Source organism: Rattus norvegicus, chromosome 14, assembly GCF_021556685.1.
Source record: "Rattus norvegicus strain SHRSP/BbbUtx chromosome 14, alternate assembly SHRSP_T2T, whole genome shotgun sequence".
In the NCBI taxonomy this organism is placed as follows: Eukaryota; Metazoa; Chordata; class Mammalia; order Rodentia; family Muridae; genus Rattus; species Rattus norvegicus.
The window spans coordinates 9,813,079-9,838,437 of record NC_141547.1 but is presented as its reverse complement, the minus strand read 5'-3'; the positions used below and the strand labels follow the sequence as shown (position 1 = coordinate 9,838,437).

General features: G+C 47.0%; 1 protein-coding gene across 2 annotated transcripts in view; it reads right to left on the bottom strand.

Moving 5' to 3' along the window:
* Rasgef1b (RasGEF domain family, member 1B) overlaps positions 1 to 13,689 on the bottom strand; it is a 528,207-nt gene extending 514,518 nt beyond the window's left edge. For both annotated transcript variants that reach the window (XM_087582081.1, XM_087582082.1), the window contains exon 1: positions 13,334 to 13,689. In XM_087582081.1, the coding sequence (XP_087438207.1) occupies positions 13,334 to 13,402 (69 nt within the window). In that variant the 5' untranslated portion in view covers positions 13,403 to 13,689. The remainder of the gene's footprint in view (positions 1 to 13,333) is intronic.
* Between the last annotated feature and the right edge of the window lie 11,670 nt (positions 13,690 to 25,359).

Sequence of the window (25,359 nt, the reverse complement as noted above, 5' to 3'; positions counted from 1 at the left end):
GCAGCTTTATACCTTCCGACGACGGTAAATCCCTCTTCCCTCGCTCCACTGCTCCCTGCCCCCACCTCAAACAAATACAGACAGCAACCATTCTAAAGAGAAATCCCTTTCAAAGAGGAGACATGCTTTAGAAGGTAGGTAATTACCTTTATTGTCTGAAAACCTGGCTGGACAATTTTAGATCCAAGTATATTATTAGTATTATTAATTTTAATTATTATTATTAGTTGTTATTGTTGTTGTTGTTGTTGCTTTTCTAAGTAACTATTATTTTTCCAGTTCTCTGTATCCTAGTTTTTTCCACCTGCAATAAGGTAAAATGGCTCCCTACAGTTCTTCTGTTTCTAACAGAGTAATGTAAAGTGCCTTTGTAAATGCTACAGAGCTATTATTATTATTTACTGCCCATCAGCTCTGCTCAGGGAGAGCCTATTCCTCAGTCACTCTAACCCACAGCAATTTAAAAATCAGATGCAACTCAGGGCGAGACAAGAGAAGCCCACCCAACACAGGGAAAGAGGGGGCTGCATCACCGAGGAACTCCAGAGGGTCCGCCCAGCTGCCTGGACACTCAAACCTGGCACGAAGCACACAGACTCCTAAAGAAATCACAGTAGTCATCATTGGGAGGGCGCACCCAGCCATCTGATGTCCTCACAGCATCTGGACACAAAAACATTTCATTTCCCAAATCCCTCTCCCCTGCCCCCACCCTCCCCTGCCATTTGTACAAACAATCTGGACAGTCCATAAGGCAGAGGGTGATTTTAAGGCTTTCCCCAGGGCCTGGCTGGAAACGTTCCAATCATTCCTCCCTGCCTGTGAAATCAGATGTCCTGTTTCTTTATACATGTAAAAAAAAAAAAAAAAAAGGAAACCGGTTTCTATTCTATTTATTTGCAAAATGAGATGGGAAAGCGTGAAAGTCCTGCACAGCTACATCGCAGATTCTTAGAAACTCCGTGCACTGGAGGAGGCAGCGAAAGGGCAGCTCAAAAGGAAAACAAGGCCAGCTTGCTAACCCCTGAGAAGCCTCTGTGCGTGGTCTCCTGTACGCAAACACACAGGAAGCCTGAGAGCAAAGCTGAGAAATACATTCGCTGTGGTTTCTGGATTCGTTTAACGGCTGGTCATGGCCTGGGATTGTCCTCCTGGCTGTTCCAGAAGCCAGTACCCATGTGTCCATCTGTCTGTGTATCTTCCTGTCCAGATGTGGCTCTGTGTGTCTAGCATCTCCCTGCCGTCCTAGTTTTCCCTTTATCCTTGTTATTGGTGTTAACAATTTGTACAAAGGAATGGCTTTCATTGAGACATTTTCGTGTGTGTGTGTGTGTGTGTGTGTGTGTGTGTGTGTGTGTGTATCTTAATCAATGTATTTATCAATTTCTTAAAGGTCTAGAAAGCACATAAGAAAACATCATATTTGTCTTTTGGGTTTTGGCTTATTTTATTTAACATGACCACTACTTCAATTCACTTTCCCATAAATAACATGGTCTCTTTTCTTCTCTGTGGCTAAGCAACACTCTGTGGAATGAATATATATGACAACTATATATTATGTATAATATATGAATATATATATATATATATATATGTATTTTATATAATGCTTTCTTTATCCCCTCATCCATTGATGGGCTGACTCCTCCATGACTCTGTACCTTGGGAACAGTGCCATGCTAAACAATGGGCTGTGCTTATCTCTACGGTGTGTTAGCTCTGAATCCTTATGATATATATCCAGGATGCTAATGGATCATATGGGAATTCTGTCTTTAGTCTTGGAGGACCGACCCTGCTTATTCACACAGTGCCTACAGTAAACCCCATCCTACCCACAATGCACGAGGGCTTCTGCTGCCCCCACAAAATTTTGGTCAATGTTTCTTGCCATTTATTTCCTTGGTGCTGGGATAAGACAGACGCTCTGGTGCTTCTGTTCACATCTTCCTGAGAGCTAAAGTGCTAAGTGTTTTCATGTATATATTGGACCCGCACTCCTCTGAAGAACTGCCTTTTTCCTGTCTTTACCGGGTTATTTAATCCTTCAGTGCTTGATTCTTTTGAGCTCTTTGCGTGTAGTGGCTGTGAATCCCTTATTGGATGAAGAGCTAACGCCAAGACCTTCTTCTATTCCGTAGACTTAGACAACACAGTTTAATATGCATGAAATTTGGCTTAAATGAACAACAAGAACAGGTTCATTGGATAGAGAACGACTTGGGGGTGGTGGGGTTAGATTTTACAAAAACCCTTCCTGAAGCCCAGTGAGGGAACAGAGTAGAAAAGAGAAGTCAACAGGATTGCCTGGACCAATTGCGTGTATAGAGCTGCAGAAAAAGAGTTACCTTCTCACAACCACGCCCTGCTACTGCCTCGCCCCCTCGTTCACCCTACGGACATCAGAGTCTCTCCAGGTACCTTAAGTTGTCCCCTGGGAAGACTGTGTCATGTAAGACCCTGAGTCAGCCCACGTAGCCCAAGTCAGCGAAGGCTACACTGCAGATGAGGCTGTAAGTTAGTGGTGGCCACTTCCTCAATGGTCCTCTCCTGCTCTACTGATATACAGTGGAATTCTATCCAGCTGTGAGGACAAATGAAATCGTGGGATTTTCAAGTAAGTTGGTGGAGTTAGAAAACACTATACAGAGTGAGGCAGCCTAGACACAGAAAGACAAGCATTCCTTCTCTCTCATACGTGGATCCTACCTCCAAACCTTTAGATTTCTGTGCACAATTAGAAGAACCCACTTCTAAGAGGAAAATGGAGCTTTGGGGCAGCCAGGCTCCCCACATGTCTGTGAGCTCCATGAGGCAAACTATTCCTCCCCTGCGTTGTGCCTTTCACTGGGCTTCCCTAAGTAGGATAGACCGGATAACACATCAAACGCCATTAAAAAAAATTTTTTTTTAAAAATCAAGCACTTTTTCTAGATTAATTTAGATCCTAACCAAGGCAAGATTTGAATTTCAGTGACTATCTGGGACCCATCCATGCCTGCAGCCTTCCCACGAGATCTAAGTCATTGTAGATGAATTTATAATCACTTCAAACCGAGTAGAATCGTTATGGGGAAAGATACCTCCACAAGACAAACCCGTAGGACCTCAAGACTGCCTGGAATCAGGCTGTCAGCGCCATCAAACCACAGCAAGGCAACGACTCAGAAATACAATGGGCGGTTTAGCCATCTGCCCGCTGGACTCAGAAGTCCTGGCTTTGGCTGTAAACTGCTTCATCTTCCCCGCCCTGCCTCTCAAGTCGAAGCATCTCTACTCTTTGGCACTCATACCACCACTAACAGTTCCTTCAGCAGCAAGTCCCTGCGTGCCCGGGATGCCCCGTGGGAGCCTTGGTGTCTGCTCCCTTCATTACAGGACCAGAATGAGCAGTGCGCATTTGTATAACGCTTGACCAGTCGTAACAGACTTTGGTGTCTATTACCACACCCACTGGGGCCTTACATCATTTCGGTGAGTGAAGCAAATCAAACACTGACACTTTCACATCCTGGTCATGGAAATGGACAGAGTTGGAAGAGCGTTTCCTCCAGCGGGCAGCCTGTAAGCGGGTGAGCTGTGCCTGGAGTCCACAGCTTGGGACCCCTGCTGCCTGGTCTTTGCAGTTCAAAGCGTTACAATTGTAGCCATCAGCCGGGTGGGTCTCACTATAACCGCCCGCACTTGACTTCCGGTCAAGTTCAAATACTGGCCATGAAAGCAAATCTGGGCACCACACGGAGTTTCCAGGGAAGCCAGGCAGCACTGCTGCCTCTGTCCCGCTGAGGACATAACAGGGAAGCCAGCCGAGTGAGAGTTCTTTGGAGTAAATTACTTCTGGAGTAACCTAATCTGGCTTCTAAGCCGAATTCTTCGCTAACAGCGTGGAAAATAGTTATCTAATGAGTGAAGCTTTGACTTTCCTGAATGGCTTTGCCCCACTTGACCTACACTGGGGAACATGTTTGCAAAGCAATTGAAAAACAAGAAGCACTCCGGATTTAATTATATTGCAATCTATGACTGAATTTCACTTAAGTCGCATTTTTAATTTGCACGTTTTTCCAAGTTCTGTTTCCGCCACAGTTGTGGGCATAAGTACATGGTCATCATCATCGTCATTGTCATCCTCTTCCTCCCCCTCCTCCTCACCACCACCACCACCACCATCATCATCATCATCATCATCATCATCATCTCATCACCACCACCACCATCATCATCACCATCATCTATACCCCAACAGCCTAAGTTAGTTGCAATATGTGTTCCACAGATTGAAGGGCAAGTCACCAAACATGGCTGTCACATTTCTGCGAAGTAAAATTAAATATATCCAGAAATAAATTGGCTCCCAGATTCTGCTCCAACAGTTTATGGGAGGTTTTTGAAATTAAATAAGCATCAATTGGAGCACCTCTCTCCTGTTCAGCACCATGGAGGATCCAGAAGAAATATACAGGGCGCTGTAGAACCACCAAGGTGGTGACAGTAACTTGGGCCACTGATAGGTCTTTATGACTTAGGCTGAGGTAAAGAAATATAATCACACTTGCAGTGACTGCTACGCGTGCCAGCTGCTATTTTAATTCACCCTCATAACGACTCAACGGGGCAGAGATCGTTGCTAGGTTGTGATGACAGCCTTCAAAACTGAGGCACAAAGCAAAGATGAATGCAACGAGGGTAACCCAGATAAGGAGTGAGGGAGCCTTCTGCTCTAAGGCTCTCTGCTATGCGTGGAGTCTAAATGGGAGGACTCCTTGCTGCCGTCATGAACATTAAGTAGGGTTCAGCCGGGACGGGAGGAAGGATGACGCATGTTGATCAGAGGGTGGCGGGTCCCATACGCCAAAGCAAGACTTTATACCTGATGTGCAAGGATGCTAATGAGAGAGAGAGAGAGAGAGAGAGAGAGAGAGAGAGAGAGAGAGAGAGAGAGAACTGGGCGAGGCACCCAGTAGACGGCCTCAGAATTCAGCCAGAAGGACCTGAAGACTAGAGAAGTCATTGGGAAAGCCGGGATGAGTGGGCACAGGGTTCTGCAAGCAGCATTGTCAGGACTGAGGAGAACGGAGACTTAAAGGGTAAAAGCGTCAATGACTCGCTGTGAAATCACCCACAAACCCACTGTTCCTTGGTCACGGCAGGTTCTCAAGGTTTGCCATGTCAGTGAGTGAAGAGTGCATGAACCTTGAAGCTACACATCCAAGGGGGAATGAATAGCCATCGCTGACAGGCTATCCAGAGACCAGTGGATCTTGACCTTCCTGACGGTACAACCTTTAATATAGTTCCTCCTGCTGTGGTGACCCCCAACCATAAAATTATTTTGTTGCTACTTCATAACTGTAATTTTGCTACTGGTATGAATTGTAACATGGTGTTTAAAAGCAGCTAACACAGAGGTAAGCAGATAAATATCTGACATGCAGGATATCTGATACGTGACCCCCCAAAGGGGTTGTGGCCCACAGTTTGAGAACCGCTGCCAGAGTGGAAACAGGAAGAGAGAGAAGTAAAGGGGACTTCCCCTGTAAACTCTAAGAGAAAGAAGGACTGTGTCTGAGGTGGGCACAGGGAGCACAATATAGCCTCCATTTTGTTTTCAAAGTGTAGATAGAGGCTTGGAAGGAACCATTAGTGAATTACAGGTATCTGGAGAAAGAGACCCAGCCTATGTTTAAAAAACACCAAATATGAAAAGCACGGTCCTTATTCATCACAAAATCAAAAAAAAAATTAAAGTTGCCATTCTATTGGTCAGATAGAAGTTTCCTAACATGACTGCCACTCGCTACTGGCCCTGTTACATTTGATCAAAGCTGAGTAAAGTAAAAAACGACTCCCAGGTGGAAAGGGCCAAACAAAAGGATGCACCAAAGAGTTAAGCTTCAGCCCCTGCTCCCTGGGACTTGCCGCCAGCACCGGCCATTTGGCAACTATGAAACACCAGCCTTTCCTTATCAAAATACAATGGGGGGGTCATCCAATGGTTTCTCATCGAGAAGCCATTAGACAGATGTAATCATAATGGGACCAAACATTCCTATAAATAACACATTTAGACCACGTGCTGTGTTTAAAAGCAGCTAGCACAAAGGTAAGCTGAGCTGCCCTTGCATACACAATGGCTCAGATGTGGTCGCCATTCAATTTGGCCCTCGAATAAGACTCGTGAATTTATGGGACCAGCCCAGCATCCATTAGCTTAGAATTCAAATGATCCTCATAGAAAGCCCAGCTGTGGCAATGGGAGCTATTATTCTCCAAGTAAACTCCTCTCCTCAGATCATTCACCCACATCCAGTCTCGAGCCACAGCCACCTTATTTACTTTAGAGACGGCCTGACCAAATGGTTTTTTACTTTTTTTTTTACAGATGCTTGAAACCCAATAGAATGACCAAGTGGATCAGATGATGCAGAAGTCTCTTAACAGGCAAAAAGAGTTCAAGGATTCACTCCAATGTACAAACTAATCTAATGGGCAAGCGAGAGGGAGGCGCTGGGAGGGTTGGTAGAAGTTCCATAAAGAAAGGGTGGAGTGGACAAGAACACAAAGCTGGAAAGATCCACAAATATGGCCTTGCTTACGTGCACATGATAGGAGAGAGAGAAAGGCAAATCCGGGAGCATTGTTTAAAATTAAAAAAAGAGAGAGAGAAACCACACCATACAATATGCACAGGGTAAAATGCTAAAACTTCTACCCAAATGCTTGGAATTTGGAAAGCAGGATATATCAGAGGTAACTTGGCGAATTGGTTATTTGAAACCCTGGAAACATTTTTTTTTCCTTGAGAATATTGTTACTCATGATGACTGGCTTTCCACGATAGAACATTAGAATCTCCTATTGATAGTGTAATAATGTGTGCATATAGTGCGGAGATAATGGGGTAACTCAAATTGTTTTGTAAAAATAGAATCTTATTATCCATTATCCAACACAGAAATCCTTTTCAAATTATGAGTTACCACCCATGAAATCAATTTAGTCTGTCTTTACCAGTTTGTCTCTTAACGGGATGGAAGAACTGATTCACAGAGAAAAGAACTGCAGACAGAGTGCGCCCCGGTGTGCAAAGCGAAATACCTTTCGTACTCTGAGTTATAGTCAAAACAGCTTGAGTGTCTCTCAGAAGGGCTCCCACGGGGTGCTTGGAACAAAGATAGTGCTTAATAATGCTAAATGAAGGACTGAGCGAAAGAATTGGTAAACACATGGTAGTCATGTATCTCTCAGGTACAACCTTGATACTTTGGATGGGAAATTTGCTGACTCTAGCATTCTTAAAACTTTATGTTGTTTTATTAATTCATTTACGCATTAACTTTACATTCCAATCGCCACCAATGCACCCTATCCTTACCCCCCATCTCCTCTCAGTCCACCCTTAAACCTTACCAAGTCCCTCCCCTCAAATACTCCCCTTCTCCCAGAAAAAAAGAAGCCCCTTAGGGTACTGCCCCACCCTGTGATATCCGTTTGCAGTAGGACTAAGCTCATTCTCTCCCACAAACAGCCAAACAGACAGTCCAATTAGGAGAAAGGGATCCAACAGCAGGCAACATAGAGACAACCTATGCTCCAATTGCTAGGGGACCCTGTGATGGTTTGTATATGATTGGGCCAGAGAGTGGCACTATTAGGTGTGACCTTGTTGGAGTAGGTGTGGGCATGGGCTTAAGACCCTCACCCTAACTACCTCAAAGTCAATATTCTACTAGCAGCCTTCAGATGAAGATGCAGAAGGGCCTGCCTGGATGCTGCTATGCCTTTATGATAATGGACTAAACCTCTGAACCTATAAGCCAGTCCCTTATTGTTCTTATAAGAGTTGCCTTGGTCATAGTGTCTGTTCATAGCAGTAAAACCCTACCTAAGACAGCCCCACAAGAAGACCAAATTGCACATGTGCTACAAAAAGGGGTCTAAGTCCAGCCCCTGCATGCTCTTTGGTTGGTGGTTTAGTCTCTGTGAGCCCTCATGGGCCCAGGTTAGTTAACATTTTTGGTCTTCTTGTGGTATCCTTGACACCCCCACCCAACCCCCATACCCCCTCCCCAGTCCCTCTACCCCACTTTGCTCAATGCTATCTCTCACTCTTCCTATCTCTAGCCTCTTTATACTAATGCAAAGTTGGAGAGCTGTGTGGCTGCAGTCCCCTGCTTATGGGTCTCTTGGCCTGGAATCTGATCTCTGGTACGGTAGAGTCTGTGAGAGGGGGATAGGAACAAGGGTTCTCCAGAGTGTGTGGGTTCCGGGGAGAAGAGCATAGAAAGACACCACTGCCTGACCATTGATATGAAAGTACATGATCTGTTAACTCTGAATTTCTTATGAACTTGAACAAATTCTAACTATAGTGGCAAAAAAAAAATCACTCAACAGGGTTCGAAGATCAATTTGATCTGTCAGACATTTATTTGATGCAAAAATATATGCAAAACATTATGCTAAGTGCAACGGAATGAAAAGTGCATCGTTCCTGATATTGAAGAGACGCATTACAATATCAATAAATTAGTGTGTGTTGAGTGCTATTTTAAGTGCTTTATGAGAATTAATTAATTTAACCCTCAGTTCTCTGTGTTAATCACTGTAATGCCCATTGAAGGCATAACTGAACACACACACACACACACACACACACACACATACACACACAACACAAACACATACACACATATACATACAACACACACACACACACACACACACACCACACACCACATGCACACTGTTCAATAGACCTGTAGTAACAGGCCGGATATTGTCTAGGGATAATATCTGGAGGTGATATTGGATTGGAGTATTGGAGACAGATGAAACTTCAACAATGACTATTAGAGGAAGAAAATCTCAGGTATTGCCACAGCATAAAGGTGTCAGAACAGGGATGAGGACAGAAGCACACTAAAACTGCTAGAATACCAGAAACATAACAAAGTGAAAGGAAGAGGAGTCAAGAACGGCACATTGCATCACTATCCTGTGGAGAAGGACTGTGGGCCTCACCTAATCTGCATAGAGTTGTGAACCAGAAAGGAATCTGTGACAACTAAATGGTCACCATATTGAGTTGGGATATTAGAAACATAATTCAATACAAAAGACAGAATGGATGAGAGACATCAGAGACTAAGAAACCATGTAAGTCAATGCAAGTGTCTGTCAAGCGCTGTGACAAAAAGCCCAGGATTTATTTCCTAGATTAGATCTGGGAGGTGGGTGACATTGGTGACATTGGTCAATTCACAGACTCATTCTGAGACCTGGTTTTCTTGTTCATAAAACATATTACTTATTCTATAGCATTATTGGTGGAGGCAAGGGATGAGGAAAGTCAATGTACAGTGAATTCAAGCTAGTGAGAAATTTACCCCCAATGGACGAGACAGCACACAGAAAAGTGCTCTACAAAGGGGACTCTAAAGATCCATCACAAATAAATTGGAATCTTCCCCAAAGTGATTTCTCAAAGTTCACCCGGCCTTGAACATCTCTGAAAGTACACACAGTCTGTGTCATGCTGACGGGGACATGGTAAGGGCACTGAGAGAATCTTTAATCTTTTCCTCTTTTGAAAACTATATCTGGGAATGAAGGGAGACAACAAAAGGTAAAACAAATGTCAGTCACTATTCTTGTTGCTGTGACTAATCACTCAATAAGAGATGCTTTAGGGAGGGCTTATTTGAGGGTACAGCCCATCATTCTGGGACAACTCCAGCAACAGGACGGTGAGGCAGCTGGTTCCATTGCCCCAGTCAGGAAGTAATGATGTTGTTCAACTTGCATTCTTCTTACTTAGCCTGGGGCCCCAGCCTGTGGACTCCATTTTGTCTCCATTTAAGATGCTTCTTCCGCAATCCATTAAGCCAGTCTAGAAAACCCCTCATATGTGTGCCCAGAGCTGCCCTTGGGGGTTTTAGATCCTGTCAAGTTGATGGTTGAGAGGAACCATCCCATAAACCAGTTCCAATCACCAAGCAGCCATAGTTGGATGAGATGGAGTGACCTTTAAGATAATGAAAACTTGATTAGTACCCCACTTCAGCACCCATTATGACAATGACCTTAAGCAGATTATTTATGCTCTCTTAAAGCATTTTCGATTTTCTCATCTGCAAATTACGATTGATTACATTATCCGTGTCACGAGACTACAGCTGAGATCGTGTGGACTATGTCCTTAGAGCAGTGTGATGATGACAGACCGCTACCATGCATTTTGTAGGGCAGAAAAGCAAGCTGTATTGGCAACTTAGCAATCCTGATAGAGACAGAGATCTGATATGTGGCAATTCTAGAGGCCACACCCATGAAGAACTTGACCTTTCCTTTTGTATAGAGCCAGATGCGTTCACCTCACCTAGGTGACTCCTTAAAGATGCTCCATTGGGTTAGTCAAGGATGACAGGAACTAAGGATGCAGTGACCCTGTGTAGTGGGCAGAGAGCAACATAGAAGATGGAAGAACAAAGGCCTCTGAATGCATTGTTCTCTCCGAAGTCTTAGAACATGTGCTCCATCGCTAATGGATGAAAGAAATCACACGATGAGAGCAAGACTGGGCTACACACTGGCAACATGTTCACCATGTGTCATAACTCGAAGGAAATAGAACGCCAGGGGCACACACACAGTCCTAGGTTGGGAGACACCTTCGTGCACGCTTCTAGGCTATCTTTCTAGATCACAGTATACAGAAAGGGCTGCATGAGTGTGGCCCAAATCTTCCGAAATAGCTAGTCTGGTGCTCAGGCCACTCTGTGATCCTGAAGTGAACTTAGTGTCCTTCACTATTTTTCCTAGATATTTTTAATTGTCCTAAAGACTTGGGTTTTTTTGTTTGGTTTGGTTTGGTTTTACACATTTCTATCTTTCACTAGGACCACAGAAGGTAACAAAATGGCCATTCAGACACTCTGGTTGTGACACGTATGTGTCTCCCATGCTTGGCCTCTGCGGGTGATGCAGGCAGCCGGGCACACACTGGAGCTGTTCTGTGCAGTCACAGTGACCGTTTGCCCTCACTACTTTTTTTTTAACCACAACCTGCCACCTCTCCCCTGTCAAACAACTGCAAATGCGTCAGAGGTTCTAGACTCCAAGCTCAGAAGAATCCCTCTTGGAAAAGCTGACTCGGCCTCCTTGAGATGAAACCACATTGTTGGCCACGTTCTCATTGGAATGAAACCCATGACGATTCATTACAACAATGTTCACTTCTTTTTCTGACTTTCCCGAAACTGAAGGGAACCTTCGGTGTTAGAATATTCTGTGTTTGGGGATGAGATGCTGCCCTTACTTGTTTAGGACCTTAGCACTTTCTAGAAATTAATATTCAGAGGGGCTCATTTCTCTTCCACATCTCTCTCCATCCCAGGTGCAGTAAGCTGGGCCCGCAGCCTTCCATTTAGGAGCAAGAGTATATAGCTAGAAGGCCAGTACATTTCTGCAACAGTTCATCTCCTTGGGCACCTCTTCAGTGGCGACGCCTGAAACACATTTTAGGTTGAATCGGCCAACAACTATAACTCAACCGTCTGTAGAGAGGCAGTGAGAGGAGATGCTAGCCTTAGCTCTACCCCAGATGGATGAGAAGTACAGAAAGCAAGATGTAAGGACTTACCAAGGGCGGAGGGACTTCCCTTCCCCTGGAATTTCTGAAAGACAAGGGAGCCACTCTCGTTTAAAAATAACAACCAACTAAATGAGTGTGTGTGCGTGTGCGTGTGCGTGTGCGTGTGCGTGTGTGTGTGTGTGTGTGTGTTCGAGCACAACTAGTTTTGGGGGAGGGGGCTCAGCTCCCCTCTGGAATAAGTGGGAAGCCATAGACCTGAAACACCAAGGTGGGGCACCTGTTGACCGGAGGCAGGAACACGTGTACCCAAAAGGCAATACACACACCAAGATCTCTCGGTGGAGGTTTTGGGAAATCTCTAACAAAAGCCCCAGCCCCAAGGAAGAGGAAAGGAAAGAGAGCACAGTTGTTAAGGGGCACCACATGTCTCCAGATGGATCTCCTAACATGTGACTGCCTACCGTGCGCGCTCGAGAAGATGGCGAGGGAGATGGCTAAGGCCGCGCCAGGCAAGCCTGGAAAACTTTGCCTGTCTGGGCGCTTCACCTGTGCAAGCATTTCCACCTGCCTCTTCCTGCTCTCTACTCCTTTTCCCAAGCTCCTCCTCACCACTGGAATCGTCGTCCCATAGCAGATTATGGCCTGGAGGACTTGAGCCGTAAAACCACTGGAAATAGTTCCATGTGACCTCAGAAGAAAACCTAGGATAGCAACGGTTGAAGGGGGACCAAGAAGCAGCTGAGGAAGGCGCGGAGAATTTAGGGCTGTTCCTTGCAGAAGGACCCGCTGCCTGACTGAGAGAAAAAAAAAACAAAAAACAAACAAACAAACAAACAAACAAACAAACAAAACCCAAGTCTATTTCTCTGCCAGTCTGGAAACTGCCGACTGAGGGCCAAGGCAGCTCAGGGAAAGCGGAAGCCGCCTGACAGGAGGGTTTTGAGACAGTGGTGGGTGGCAAGGCTAGTTGACCTGGCCAGAGCCAAGCCCTCTGGTCCTGGCCTGTTGGTCAGGTAGCCTGTAAGAGAGGGTGGGGTGGGAGGGTGGGTAGAGGCAATGGGTACTCTGTTCTCACTGTAGAGTGTGAAGTGTCATATGCCACCGAACTGTCCCCACTGAGTGGCCCATATGGGTCTCATACAAAATGCTGATGCCGCCATTTCCCCCCCGCAAGGATGCGCCAGCTGCTAGCAAAGATGCTAGCTTCTCCCTAGGTGCGCCTGCCTTCAGAAGGCGCGATTTGGTTAATCCCATTTAACAGCCCTCCCCTTCCCCAGTGTACCTCACACCAGAAGAAATGAGTTAACTTATACGGAGTTTACGCCTCGCTGGAGGTTGGGGAAAGGGAGTGGTTAGAGCAAGCATGACAGTAGAGACCTTTTTAGACTGAAAGATTGTTTCCGTTAATAATTTAGAACAGCCAAGGTAGGCAGCGGAAGGATGAGCAGGTAACAGCTCATCTTCAAATGTGTCTGGCATGTTAGGCAAGGCATAACTCGCAAAACTCGGATTCAACAAACGTGCTCACCTGTCAACTAGGAAAGAGAAAAAAACAAAACACGCAACGAGGTCTGGGGAGACAGGAATTCCATCTCCCCTTCGCCACCCTCCCCGGCCCCGCCCCAGAAGTCCTCCAGGTGAGGCGCACTGCCCAAGTGGTGGGGATCCTAGCGGCGGGTCAGGGGTGCAGGCCATCGCCCACAGTCGCCCCTGCAGGACACGCCCTCCACCTACCTCCAGCATGGGAGAGGAACCCTTGCTCCGCAGTGTGCAGCCCAGGAGCGCCGCGAGAAACTTTGCCATATACGAGCAGGGAGGCAGAGTCCCCCTCGCGCTCGCCGCCTCGGTCCTCGACCCTTGCCAGAGCTGGGGTGGGCAGGGCGGACCGAAGCTCCTGGACCCGGGTGGGGGCGGGGATCCTCCCGCCAAGGTCGTCCCGTCGGGGGTCTCCGGGCCTGCGGGGAGCTCGCGGCTGCGGCTCCAGAGGTGCCCGGGTGAGAGGAGCAGATAGCCGCGGGCGCCCCTGCCTCCGCGCCGCGGGAGCTGGGGCTGCGCTCGCCTCACCAGCTGAATGTCACTAACGCCGTAGTAAAGGGAAGGGCCCCGCCGAGGGGGTGTCAGGAGGGCCAACAGCGCACGACCCACGGTGGCGCGGGGGCAAGGGCGGCGGCGAGCCCAGAGCAGCGACGCAGCGACAGCCAGGCCCGCCCATAGGCAGAGATGCAGACGCCGCCGCCGCCAGTGGGAGCCGAAGCCTGGGGCTGCGCTGACAGCTTGCGACCAAGGCGGGAGGGGCTGTTCACCGGAGTCGCCCGGGTGACCCACTTCCCTAGTTTCTGCCCGATTTGTGACAATGCAAGTGGGAGAGGAGGGGACCCAGGTCCACTGACATTTGGCGAGTTACCAAGGCAGAACTCGAGCTATCCACAAGGCTCCCTACTCCAGCCCGCGCCAGCCCCACCCTTCCAGTGTGGAAGGAGATGGTTCCAAACCGTGGATTAAGAACCCAGCTCCTGTCACGTGCGAGCCCCTGTCACTAGGTGAGATCTGCACAAGTAAACCCTAATGGGAAGAGGGTGATCACTCTGTCCTTGGCCTGCCTCCCAGGCAGGAGGGCCCGGGATGGGCAAAGCTGGACACTGCTACACACAGGTGCGGCCTGTTGTTCTTCCAAGAAACCCGGCCAGCTTTGCACTCGATCGAGTTTTACTGCTGACAGCTGTAACTCCCACTTAGTGTACTGTGGGTGACCCGTGACGTTTGTTTAAAACAAGAAGTCCTGAGCTGCAAGAAGTCTGGGGAATACCTCAGGGTCTGCTTCTTGATTACGTACTCCCAGACTCTTCTGCAGGTGGTGTCAGGCTGTGGTTTGAAAAAACACTGCCCAACTGTGCCGATGCCAATGTCGAGGTTCAGAGAGGACAACAGGAGCCGTAGGGGAAAAGGTGCTGTTAAATCCCCTGATTTTATATCAGCGTATAAGAGCAGGAAAGTATTCAGTACTCGGGTCCTTCTCCGGACACTGGGGCAACAGTAAGCGGGCTGTAGATGCTTGCTGGATGGGGTGAATAGAAAATGGGTGTTTGGGTGCGCAGTGGTGAATAGGTACAGCTAGACTTCTGACTCTCGACCCACAGCTCTCACTGGTGCTGCAAACAGTCTCAGGGAGACACCACGCCGCCACTGCTGCTCAAACGTTTTCAGTAACGTGCCTGTCGTACCTTGTGCAATGGGAAACTGACTGAGAACAGAGTCTATTTTAACCTGGGGTTTTATAGGTTTCCTATTAATAAATATGTTTAGAACCCATGACATAATCACCTTCCCCATCTTCCACAGCAACTTCTGAGATTCAAAGCCCCTGGCTGCTTTTGCCAAGAGCCAGAGAAAACATTCGCATTTAAAGGACTTGTACAATCCTAATGCCTTCCTATCTTTAAAGTTAACGCCTTCATAACGTCGAGAGCAATGCTGACCACAGAAGAAACACCAGCAGCGAAGATCCCAGGTGTAGAGTCCTCTTACCACAAGCCTACTTTGAGAAATGAATAGAGCTTGCAGTTAACATTGCTTTACCTGGTCGTGCCTATGGAGGGGACATAATGAAGGGTAGGTACTGGGCTCCTCTTGTTCCACACATGGTCACTTTGACGTGGCTGGACCCTATTTTAAAAGTGAGCAACAGAGAGTGAAAAAGACTGTCCAGACCACATAGCAGGTTAATGTCAAAGTCAGCAATGCATCTAGGACAGCTGGAACCATGGGACTTTGGGCATTACTCCCTGTTACACCATTAGCAGGGCACCAGGACATGACAGCAATCATCTGGGAAATGGAGACCCGAGACAGGAGGACAGACAGAATAGCACAATAGCTTGCCATGTATTACTAGTGGATGGTTGGGACAGAGTACTAAATCCTAACTGAAATAAGAAACCAACTTTGGTGGCTTCTCCTGAACAGGCATTTTCTTGTGATCTCCCCGACCCCCCATGTGCTCCCTTGTGATCTAGACTCACTCCTGCCAGGGTCTCTCCTCCGTCCTCTCCTCTTTGATGTTTGCATCAGGTTGAATCAGGGAGAAATAAACGCCTGGGCAACATGAGCAACATGCAGGGCCACACCCTGGCTAGAGTCACTACTATGGCTGTTTCTTACTGTCACTAGTAAAGCAAGGCAGAGACTTAGGACAAAAAAAAAAGGAAGAAAGGAAGAGAGGAAGTGAGGAAAGATGTAGAAGGGAGAGGGGGTAGAAAGAAGGGAGGGAGGGAGGGGGAGGGAGGGAGAGAGGGAGAGAGGAAGGGAAAGAGAATGAAGAAGGGAGGGGAGGGCAATAACACCGTCTCTACCTCCTCTCCATTAAAGACTCGGGCTGCACAAGCATTCGATGGAGAGCAGTCATATTTTAATCCAGTGTTTCACTTTTTAGCATTGACTCTAAGGGAGCAACCAGAGGATTACTCTAAGACATTTTACTCTAAGTGCATTTTAAATCGTTCCCCACATGTAGGGTGAAGCGAGTCTTTTTTACTAGCGTAGTGCGTGCCAGGGTGAGTGGAGGGGTCTGGGGTTGGGTATGAACTCTGTTGTTAACAGGGAGGATTCTCCAGCTACCACTCTTCAAAGCTTCACTTCCTCACCTAAATGGAGATGCTGGCAATAAACCCCTCATAAGAATTCAATCGGAATACTGCGAACTTACACCGATCTATCACAATGATTACTGCATTCAGGTAACTTTCATACTGGTATCCACCGAGAACATGGATTGAGTAACAGGAATAAACGTCATCTCCTGGAAGGATTGTGATTAACCATGTATGCTCACCTTCTGGCTCTAACCCAGGCACGGTATTTGCAATATTCAGTAATCACTGATTAGGAAATGGGCCAGTGGACAAAGACCCTCGTGCAAGCCATCTGAAGTCCAACCGCGAGAGGCTGGACAGTGCATTATGGTTCAGATGGTTAGAGGCAACTGAGTTTGAAAATCACATTTAATGATCTAGAAAACGTCTGTAGAGGACATCAGCGGGTGACAGCAAGCGATGCGTGCCGTGTGTCCTGAATCCATAGCAAGTCAGGACAGTCCACATGGTAAAATGGAGAAAATACCACACGCAGCACCGTGATTTCTGGGGACCTGGGGATCACTTTTGCCTTCTTTTTTAAGTTTCTGGATTTTTTTTTGTGTTTTTTGTTTTTAGGATCCCTCTGTGTACCCAAATGTAATCCCAGTTCAAAAGCTCCCTTCTGGTCCTGTGAAATGAGAACTCAGGCATTTGAAAAGCGATCTCATATTAATCCTGATTTAATATCTCATTATTATAATGAAACACTTGGAGTGAGTCAACTAACCCGTCTAAAGCTGCCCCCCAAAAGCACCCTCAGAGCATCCGTGTGTCTGTGAAGAGGTTCTAAACGGCACCAAAACTTCGATGTGGAGCTCACCTCTGCCATAGAGCAACAGTACAACTATTGACAGTGCCCCCTCACCCCACCCCGGGATTACAGTCTCCAGTGTCAGATAGAGTCTCTCCTTTCAAAAAGATCTATCAACCGGGCCAGGTGGCATCTGTGATAGTTCAGCTCTTGAGAGGGGAAGACAACTGGATCCTGAGTCCAGGGTCATCATTCAGTACGTGGTGAGTTTCCCGTCAGCCTGGGTTATGTGAGAGCCTTCCTCAAAACACACACACACACACACACACACACACACACACACACACACACAAACACACACACACACATAAAAAATACTCTTCTTGTTCAGTTGTTAATTTTTTATTAATTAGTTATTCTATTTATTTACATTTCAAATGTTGTCCCCCTTCCTGGTCTCCCCTCTCTAAGTCCCCCACCCAATCCCCCCTTCTTTTTTTGCCTCTATGAGGGCGCTCTTCCACCACCTACCCACTCCCATCTCACCGCTCTAGCATCCCCTTACTCTGGGGCAACAAGTCTTCACAAGATCAAGGGCCTCCCCTCCCACTGGTGCTAGATAAGGCCATCCTCTGCTACATGTGTAGCTGGAGCCGTGGACCCATCCATGTGTACTCGTTGGCTGGTGGTTTGGGGTCTGGTTGGTTGACATTGTTCTTCCTACGGGGTTGCAATCTCCTTCAGCTCCTCCAGTCCTTCCCCTAACGCTTCCATTGAGTTGTTGGTAATCTTATGTGAACAGGTGTTTTGCCTGCATATATCACATGTGCCTGGTACCCTCGGTGGCCTGGGGAGGACATCAGATGCCCTGGAATTGGAGTTTTAGTTGCCTCACTTGTGAACTGCCATGTGGGTCCTGGGAGCCAAACCTGAGACCTCTGAAAGAGCAGCCAGTGCTCTTAACCATCCCTCCAGCCTCCATCTGCTTTGTTTAGTTCAGAAGCAAATTATAGGAGTCGCAGAACAAACCCTGGAAGGCATCATTGGCCCAAGTGAGAAATGTCAGGTGCTGCAAGCCTACCCCATCCCAGGGAACCCCACCCCGGACAACCCCAACCCAGGGAACCCTACCCCAGACAACCCTACCCAGGTACTGGGCTCCCTCAGGGCTCTCACCGCCACCCGTGTAAACTGCTCTCCACTGTGGTCAGGGATGGGGCATGCATGCAATTAATCAACTACCCCAACTAATTACCACTGACACAACACTTGAATTACTGCTTTCCAAAAAGAAAAAAAAAAAAGAAAACAGAAAACAAAGAAACAAAATGAACAAAGGATGAGGGAGGCCCCGGTTGTCATAAACTGCAACTCTGCAGAAGCTTCCAAAACCTGGCAATGAATTGGAAGGCACCCCAGTGTCTCTTGGGGTACCAGGTTCACCGATAGACAAAACTATGTCAGTAGGGTGGATGAGGGGAGAGCCTGGTTTTCAGGTGAGGGACTGGGAGCGATCCAGGTCCCCTGTTTACAAGGCTGAACTAATACCTACTGAGCACCGCCCGACAGCGGCCTTGTTTGTTATAATTACCAGCCCAAGGAACGCAACAATGACATTCTACTTTACAACAAAGAAAATTAGATTACAAGTTATCCAACAATCCCCCCTCCTCCCAGCTGAGGTCACCCACCGTACAGAGTTACAAGGGCGCCAATTACAGCGTTCTTTCATGCTCCCAGCATTTCCTTGGCTGTTGACAATCTGACCGATTTCACACCAAACAGCAACGGCCGGCACCGACCAAAACAATTTGGGAGAAGACGGTTTCACCTTCTGCATTCAAGAAATGCTACTGATTTAAACTTAATGTTTGCCTTGTTTTCCTCTCTTTGCACAAGGAGCCAGCACTCGGCCTCTAACTGGGCCCCATCCTGTCTTCACAAGAGGGTGGGTTACAAGCAAAGCTGAGTGTGGATTTACATCAAAGAAACAAATTCCATATTCTTAAGATCGTCTAGGTGAACCCAAACACACACAGATGAGAGAAAGAGAGAGGAGAGAGAGAGAGAGAGAGAGAGAGAGAGAGAGAGGACTCAAAGATAATCCAAGGGCTTGAGGCAGACAGCAGCTATGATGATACTTCATTGCTCCAGACATCCCTGCTAAGGGACATTGCCTCCGTCCTTGGAAATCCAAAGAGACAAACAGCTGGCCCAATGCATGGCTGGGGCTCATCTAGCCAGAGCCACTCCATCCCCTTATGAGTTGACATGAGTTATATTTTCCCACAGAGCTCCTGATATGGTCTGTATTGGATACACAGTAAGACTGAAGAATTATGGACAAGGCCACCTCTAAGGCTCCATCGTCTGCCGGGCAATAACATCAAACATAAAGAATGTCTTTAGGAAATTCTACTTCTTCATTCCTTCCCTGGTCATTCTCCTCCATCACACTTAACATGCGAGTCTGTGCCATCTGGGGACCAGGTACTTAACACACGAGTCTGTGTCATTGTGTGTCACCAACCCATTCAGGTAATCCTAGCATTACTACTTTATAGATGAGGAAAATGGCTATGGCGTCTGCTCTGGGTCATGTAGCCACAGAGAGAGATGACATCTGCATCCAAGCCACCTCCTTACCCAACATCCCATCAACACTAGACTAGGAGAGCATCAAAGGATTGGGCTGTCCCAGCCTCCTGTGTTGGAAGAAGTGAATTGGAAGTAAACAGAAAAAAAGACACAGTCATTGATTGTACGTTACCTAATACAGGATGTTCACTTGACCGGCAGAATAAAAACCAACAGAAATATTAAATTTTGGCCTATGCCCTTGAGTCTCTCTCTCAATCTCTCTCTCTCTCTCTCTCTCTCTCTCTCTCTCTCTCTCTCTCTCTCTCTCTCTCCCTCTCTCTCTCTCTCTGTATCCATACCTACCTCAAAATAAAAATAATTCCTGGAGAAATCCAAAACTGCCTCCACTCGACTTCCATGTCAACTGAAGAGCTTTATAAACTCTCTTGCCAAATTATCTAACTTAAGTGAAATTTCATGAACTCCGTCAGACTGAGTCGACTTAGTTTCTTTCATAGTTCACATTCCCTCTACGGCGATTACTTATTTTAAGGCCGAGTATTTTAAGGCAATGATCTATCATGGATATACCGTCGGCCCCTCAGTAAGCTATAGTTACTCAAGACTAACCCACTGCTAATGAGAAGATTGTTCTCAAAGGCAAAAAGAAGTTCAGGACAGTCTCTCAGGAGAACTGCATCAGACTCAGCCTGGGAAGAACCGTTGTCTATCCACGGTCTAATCTGCACAGGCTGTGAATGTCCACACACCAACCACCATGTATATGCCATATACACCAGCCTCATTATGCCATAGATGTCCTTGCGCACCAGTCTTTGTGAGACCTGCACCCTCAGACAATCTACCTTAGAGACAGGAGCTTGCTGATACTTGCTTGACTGATATGGTCTGTAGGAGATAGATAGATATTGAGAAAATGGAAAACAGTCATTTAAATATGCCAGAGGCGTCAGAAAACAAAACAAACATAAATAGAATTGAAAAAAAAATCTGGTAACCCTAATAACCTACTTCCCAGACAAGGAAAACACAATTGTTCCTCATTAAAAGCTTTTGCAGGGCGGGGAGAAAGGGGAAAGCCGCTCTTTGTGTTTGCTTCTGGAAGCATACATATATTATGCTCACACTGAGAGCTGGCAGGCAGATGGTTGAAGCTCATACAGGGAATATTAAATCTATTTGGAACCCTCTTGCCCTCCTGATACAACACTACAGATGCCCAGAGGGCAAGGCAGGAGCTCACAAATGCCAGCAAATCACTCAGGCTCTGTCACTAACTGGGAAATCCTCACAGCACCCTGAGCTCAGGGAGTTTAAATAGTTGGCCCCATCTACCACAGCAGCAAGTCAGTGGGGTCTCTCCTCTCTCCCTCCCTCCCTCCCATCTCTGTTACACACACACACCTCTTTGTATTCATATTGGTTTCTGCTTATAAATATAAATATTTTTAAAATTGCACTGGATAATGCACCAGCATCCGTCTCGTTCAGAGAGCTTTTGCAATCAGTAGAAATTTTAAGGTGCAGGAGAGATGGAGAATCAACACACTTAACTTGTCCATCTGTCCTCTACTTGATGAATTCTCCAATGGGCCATCATTTAATAACACAGTGACGGCAACTCATTCTACTAATTCCCCCTGGAAATAGGACTCTGGTATAGAAGTCACCCAAAAGAAAAGAAAATGGCATGTCCCACTGCCTGGTTTGGACACCTAAATTTTAGTGGCTTTGAATATTTGAAAAGTAGGGTGTCTTTGAGTCCAACTACTAATGGGACTGTATACAAACTCAAATCATTAGTGATACCAGGAGCTGGTTAAAAGTGCAGAATCCTGGGACAGGCCCAAGTCTCCCGCATTAGAATCTACATTTCAGAGGAGCCCCCCTGGGGGGTTGGCTCTTCTGAAACCCTCTAAAGCAGTAACTCCAGGTGGGGCTTCCTGTGTTCTGCTGGGCACAGAAAGGAATACCTCAGCTTTTATTCCGTTTCTTTTTAAATCTTTGTTGTATTTTTTATTATGAACTCAAATTGGAAAGGAACCGGGCTACTCCACAGTTTGCCATTTAGGGTGAGAGTGGCTCATGTATGAACCTCTACACAGGCTGAAAGAGTGAGCAGGGCACCTTATAAACCGGTGGGACTGTCCACTTAGAAATGAGAGGCTACCTCTCCTGGACAAGCACTGCTATAAACAGCTTATCTCTCTGTCCAAGAAGCCTCCACTGCCACGGATTGACTGGCAGTCCTCTGCTTCCTCCCAGGTTGCTAACAAACGTGCCGTGTGGTGTGATGACACCTTCTCTCAGACCGTTCCCACTGGTGTTTCCATCTCTAATTTGCGGCCCTGGTTGACCTGCCCATGATTGTCCAATGAACCTCATGATGCAGCAGCGTGCTTGGGCTCTTGTGAGACCCACAGCTGAGCACACTGTCGTCCTCATGATGTGCACAATGTGCTAAGTGTCACGAGGGAAAGTGCAAGAGGATCATGGGAAATCTGGAGAGCCCAGGAAAACCTCCATGAGGGAGGGATCCCTGGGTGGAGATCTAATAGATGATCACGACCAGCTACTCAGGCAGAAGCAACAAATGCCAACGGCTGAGTGCAGAAGGAATTGGAAACAGGTTATATTCGAAATGATGAGCGGGAGAGCCAGACGCTGGTGGTTGGAGGAGGAAAACGGGACAGTGGAGCTATGGGGAGGGACAGATGGACTTCCAATGTCTGGATCACGTTAACTATTTTTACCTTCCATCACATAAAACTCGTGAGCCCAAGGTGATGTCGTCATTTGGGTTCATTTAAAAGCAGATCCTGGAACAAAGATGGCAAAGAAATCATCACCTCTTCGAGAAACAAAATAAGACCCATGCTAAGGGTTACAGAAGACAGTAAGGCAAGCCGGTGTGGAGGTCGGCAAGGAATTCTGTGGCCTGAGTTCTGGAAAGAACCCTCTGAAACATGCTTCAGAATGTTCCCACCGGAAAACAAGCAAGCTGAGCGCATGTCAAGCCGGATCCTACTCTACGCTGAGAGGAGGTGATCCTGATGTAGGGGGGTATTGTGCAGTAGGTGTCTTAGTCAGTGTTCTGATGCTGTGAAGAGACACCATGACCACAGCAACCCTAATAAAGCATTGAATTGGGGCTGGCTTACAGTTTCAGAGGTTTAGTCCATTGTCGTCACTGTGGGGAGCATGGTAACATGCATTCCAATGCATTGTGTTAAAAATCTCTCTCACATCCTGGACTTGAGAGGGAGGTATGTATCTGTGTCCTGATGGAGCTGGCATCCTAGGGGAAGAAGCACTAAAGAGCTCCTCAGAGGTCGACGGAGAGAAGCAGGCTGACTGTATAGACTGTGGATGTCACAATAGAGGAAGAGAGACAGAGTAGGCCAAAGGAGGGGACCGTGATGAAGCACAGACCAGCGGTGTTAGAATTAAGCAGTGGGTCCCAGACAAATCGCACCGTGCAGCAGGTCTCACGACGGATGTTTATGGGGAGGGGAAATAGAGGCCGGCTCTGGGAGAGGAAAGAGAGAGTAGAGAAGAGGGAACGAAGAACGAGGCTTTTATTTGGGCCCCTGGCGCATGTGCAAAGGGACAAACACAAGAGCAAACCTACTGCCTTTTGGGCAGCTAAAGATGACGTATCTTGTCGCTAGGTCCCTCAAGAGCTGGCCCTAAAGATGCCTGATTGTTGTGAAGTCACTTCTAGCTGTCCGTGGATGTGCCTAATTGCCAACATTCCTCTCTTTTTCCTTATCATAAAGAAGGGAAACAAAAAAGGGGAGGAGCCAATGGTGAGGCGGAACAGGGGCATCAGATCTCTTAAACTGCTTCCTGCCGTCTAAGGATGTCATCACCTTTGCTGTGTAGCTGACCTTCACCATTGGGACTCATTCGATAGTCGTTTGCATCAGGCTCTTCAGTAGACAGTGGCTGGTAAAAGAAACTGATTAACTAGTTGGTTGGAAATTTTTTGAAGTTGTCATTTGAGGAATGTGGAGAGGAAGTCAACGAAGCGGGGAGCAAATCGTAAAAACAGAAAAATGAGAAGAAGCAAGGTCAGGAAGTAGCCAGGTCCACATCCGTTACCATGTGGAGTTTTCGAAAACCCAAGGATCAAAGGCATCGGGTTGTTCTCTATGTTTTTAGAGGTCTGTTTGGAGTTGCTGGATTTTGCTTTTTACTATACCCAACTGGTTGGCATAGAAGCAGCATTCTTCCTGGAAAAGCAAAGCAAAGGCCGCCCTCTTTAGCTGTAAGAAGATCTAGTCCCCATTAGTTCTGAAGCACCACTGTGGCCAGGGAGTCAATCTGTCCTTGGAAAGTGAGCTTGGTTTGAGCCACCTCTTGATGATTGCAGACAAGCTGGGAGGAGAACTGATTGTACAAGGTTAGAGGGGTGTTCAGTCCTGCCGTTCCGGTAGCAACACCCTTGGTCATTCCTACAACAGCCAGGAGTGGCAAGATTTCAACTACCCTTTTGTTATGTTGGACAGCTATTGAGTCCGCAGTCAGGATTGGTAGAGGCTCTTCTCCATGGATTACTCCTAACTTAGGGAAAAGAAACGCCCACGTGCAGACTCCTGACCAGCTTTCGGGTAGACATGATATACCTGAGTACCACAGAGGATTGATGTTTTGGATGGGAGGGCACTGTGGCAGCCCTGAGGTATCAAGGGTTATGGGGGCCTTAGTGTTCTTACAGAACATGTCCGGGTGCCTTAAAACAGAGTCATGTAAGAGAATATAGAGAAAAGATATGGGATCCTGACAACACCAGAGTCAAGGCAGCTGGTGACAGGTAAAGTGACTTTATTTGGCAGGGTCACTGGAGAAGCTGTAACTGGCAATTGTAAGTTCGTTCCAGGGGGTACACATAGCCGATAATCTTTAAAGCAGCCAGGCCCAGTGATGTTAAGGAGTTGGTAGGCCGAGATCAGGATCTTAAGCAGAAGGCAAAATGACAGCTTAGTGTTGTTTATGAGGAGGATATCAGAGTAGTAGTGACTTCGGAGGGATGTTTAATTACGTCTCCTTTTCCCCCAATTTCCGGAGGTTGGACAATTGAGACATTTTCTGTGGATATGAAGAGTACTTACTGGGGACCCAGATTGATTTTCACAGTAGAGCTGACCAACAATGCCTGTTCTCCACCTGGGATTCCATGGGCCTTTAATAGAGACGAGTGTCTTGCATCATTGAGAGAAGTCATGGGTCCATGGTCCTAGCATGGCATGACCAATCTGGGCAGTCCCCATATTCACCTGGCCGTTTTTTGCAATCACTTTTCGTCTGCTCAAAGAGGAAGCAATCGAAGCGGTCATAGTATTTAGATGGACTGGTGGCTATAGGGGTGACAGCAATTTGGATCAGCCCCTGCAATCCTGACCCTATTCAGAAAGGCCGTTATCAGTGGGGGTTTCTTGAACATCCATTCTCTTTTTCCTAAGGTCCTGTGGGAGATTTGGGGCGGGGGGGGGGGGGCAGGGGCAGCGAGAGGAACAGGATTGAGTGTGCGAGGTTCCTTGGCTATAAAATCCCTTCCAGTCTGAACTTTTCTCTTGTTCCCTGCTAGGTTGTGCTGAGTCAGACCTGAAGGGCACACAAGGCTTCCCCTCGGCTTCTCTTCACATTACCTTCAGAGTTAGCTCGGTGGTTTTAAAAGTTCAAGTGGACTTTTTGCTGTCGTGTTCAGTTTACGTTCTCATTTTGTACTCCAGTGTTTCCTCTCCCTGGCTCCTAAAACCCCCTGCACATCCCCT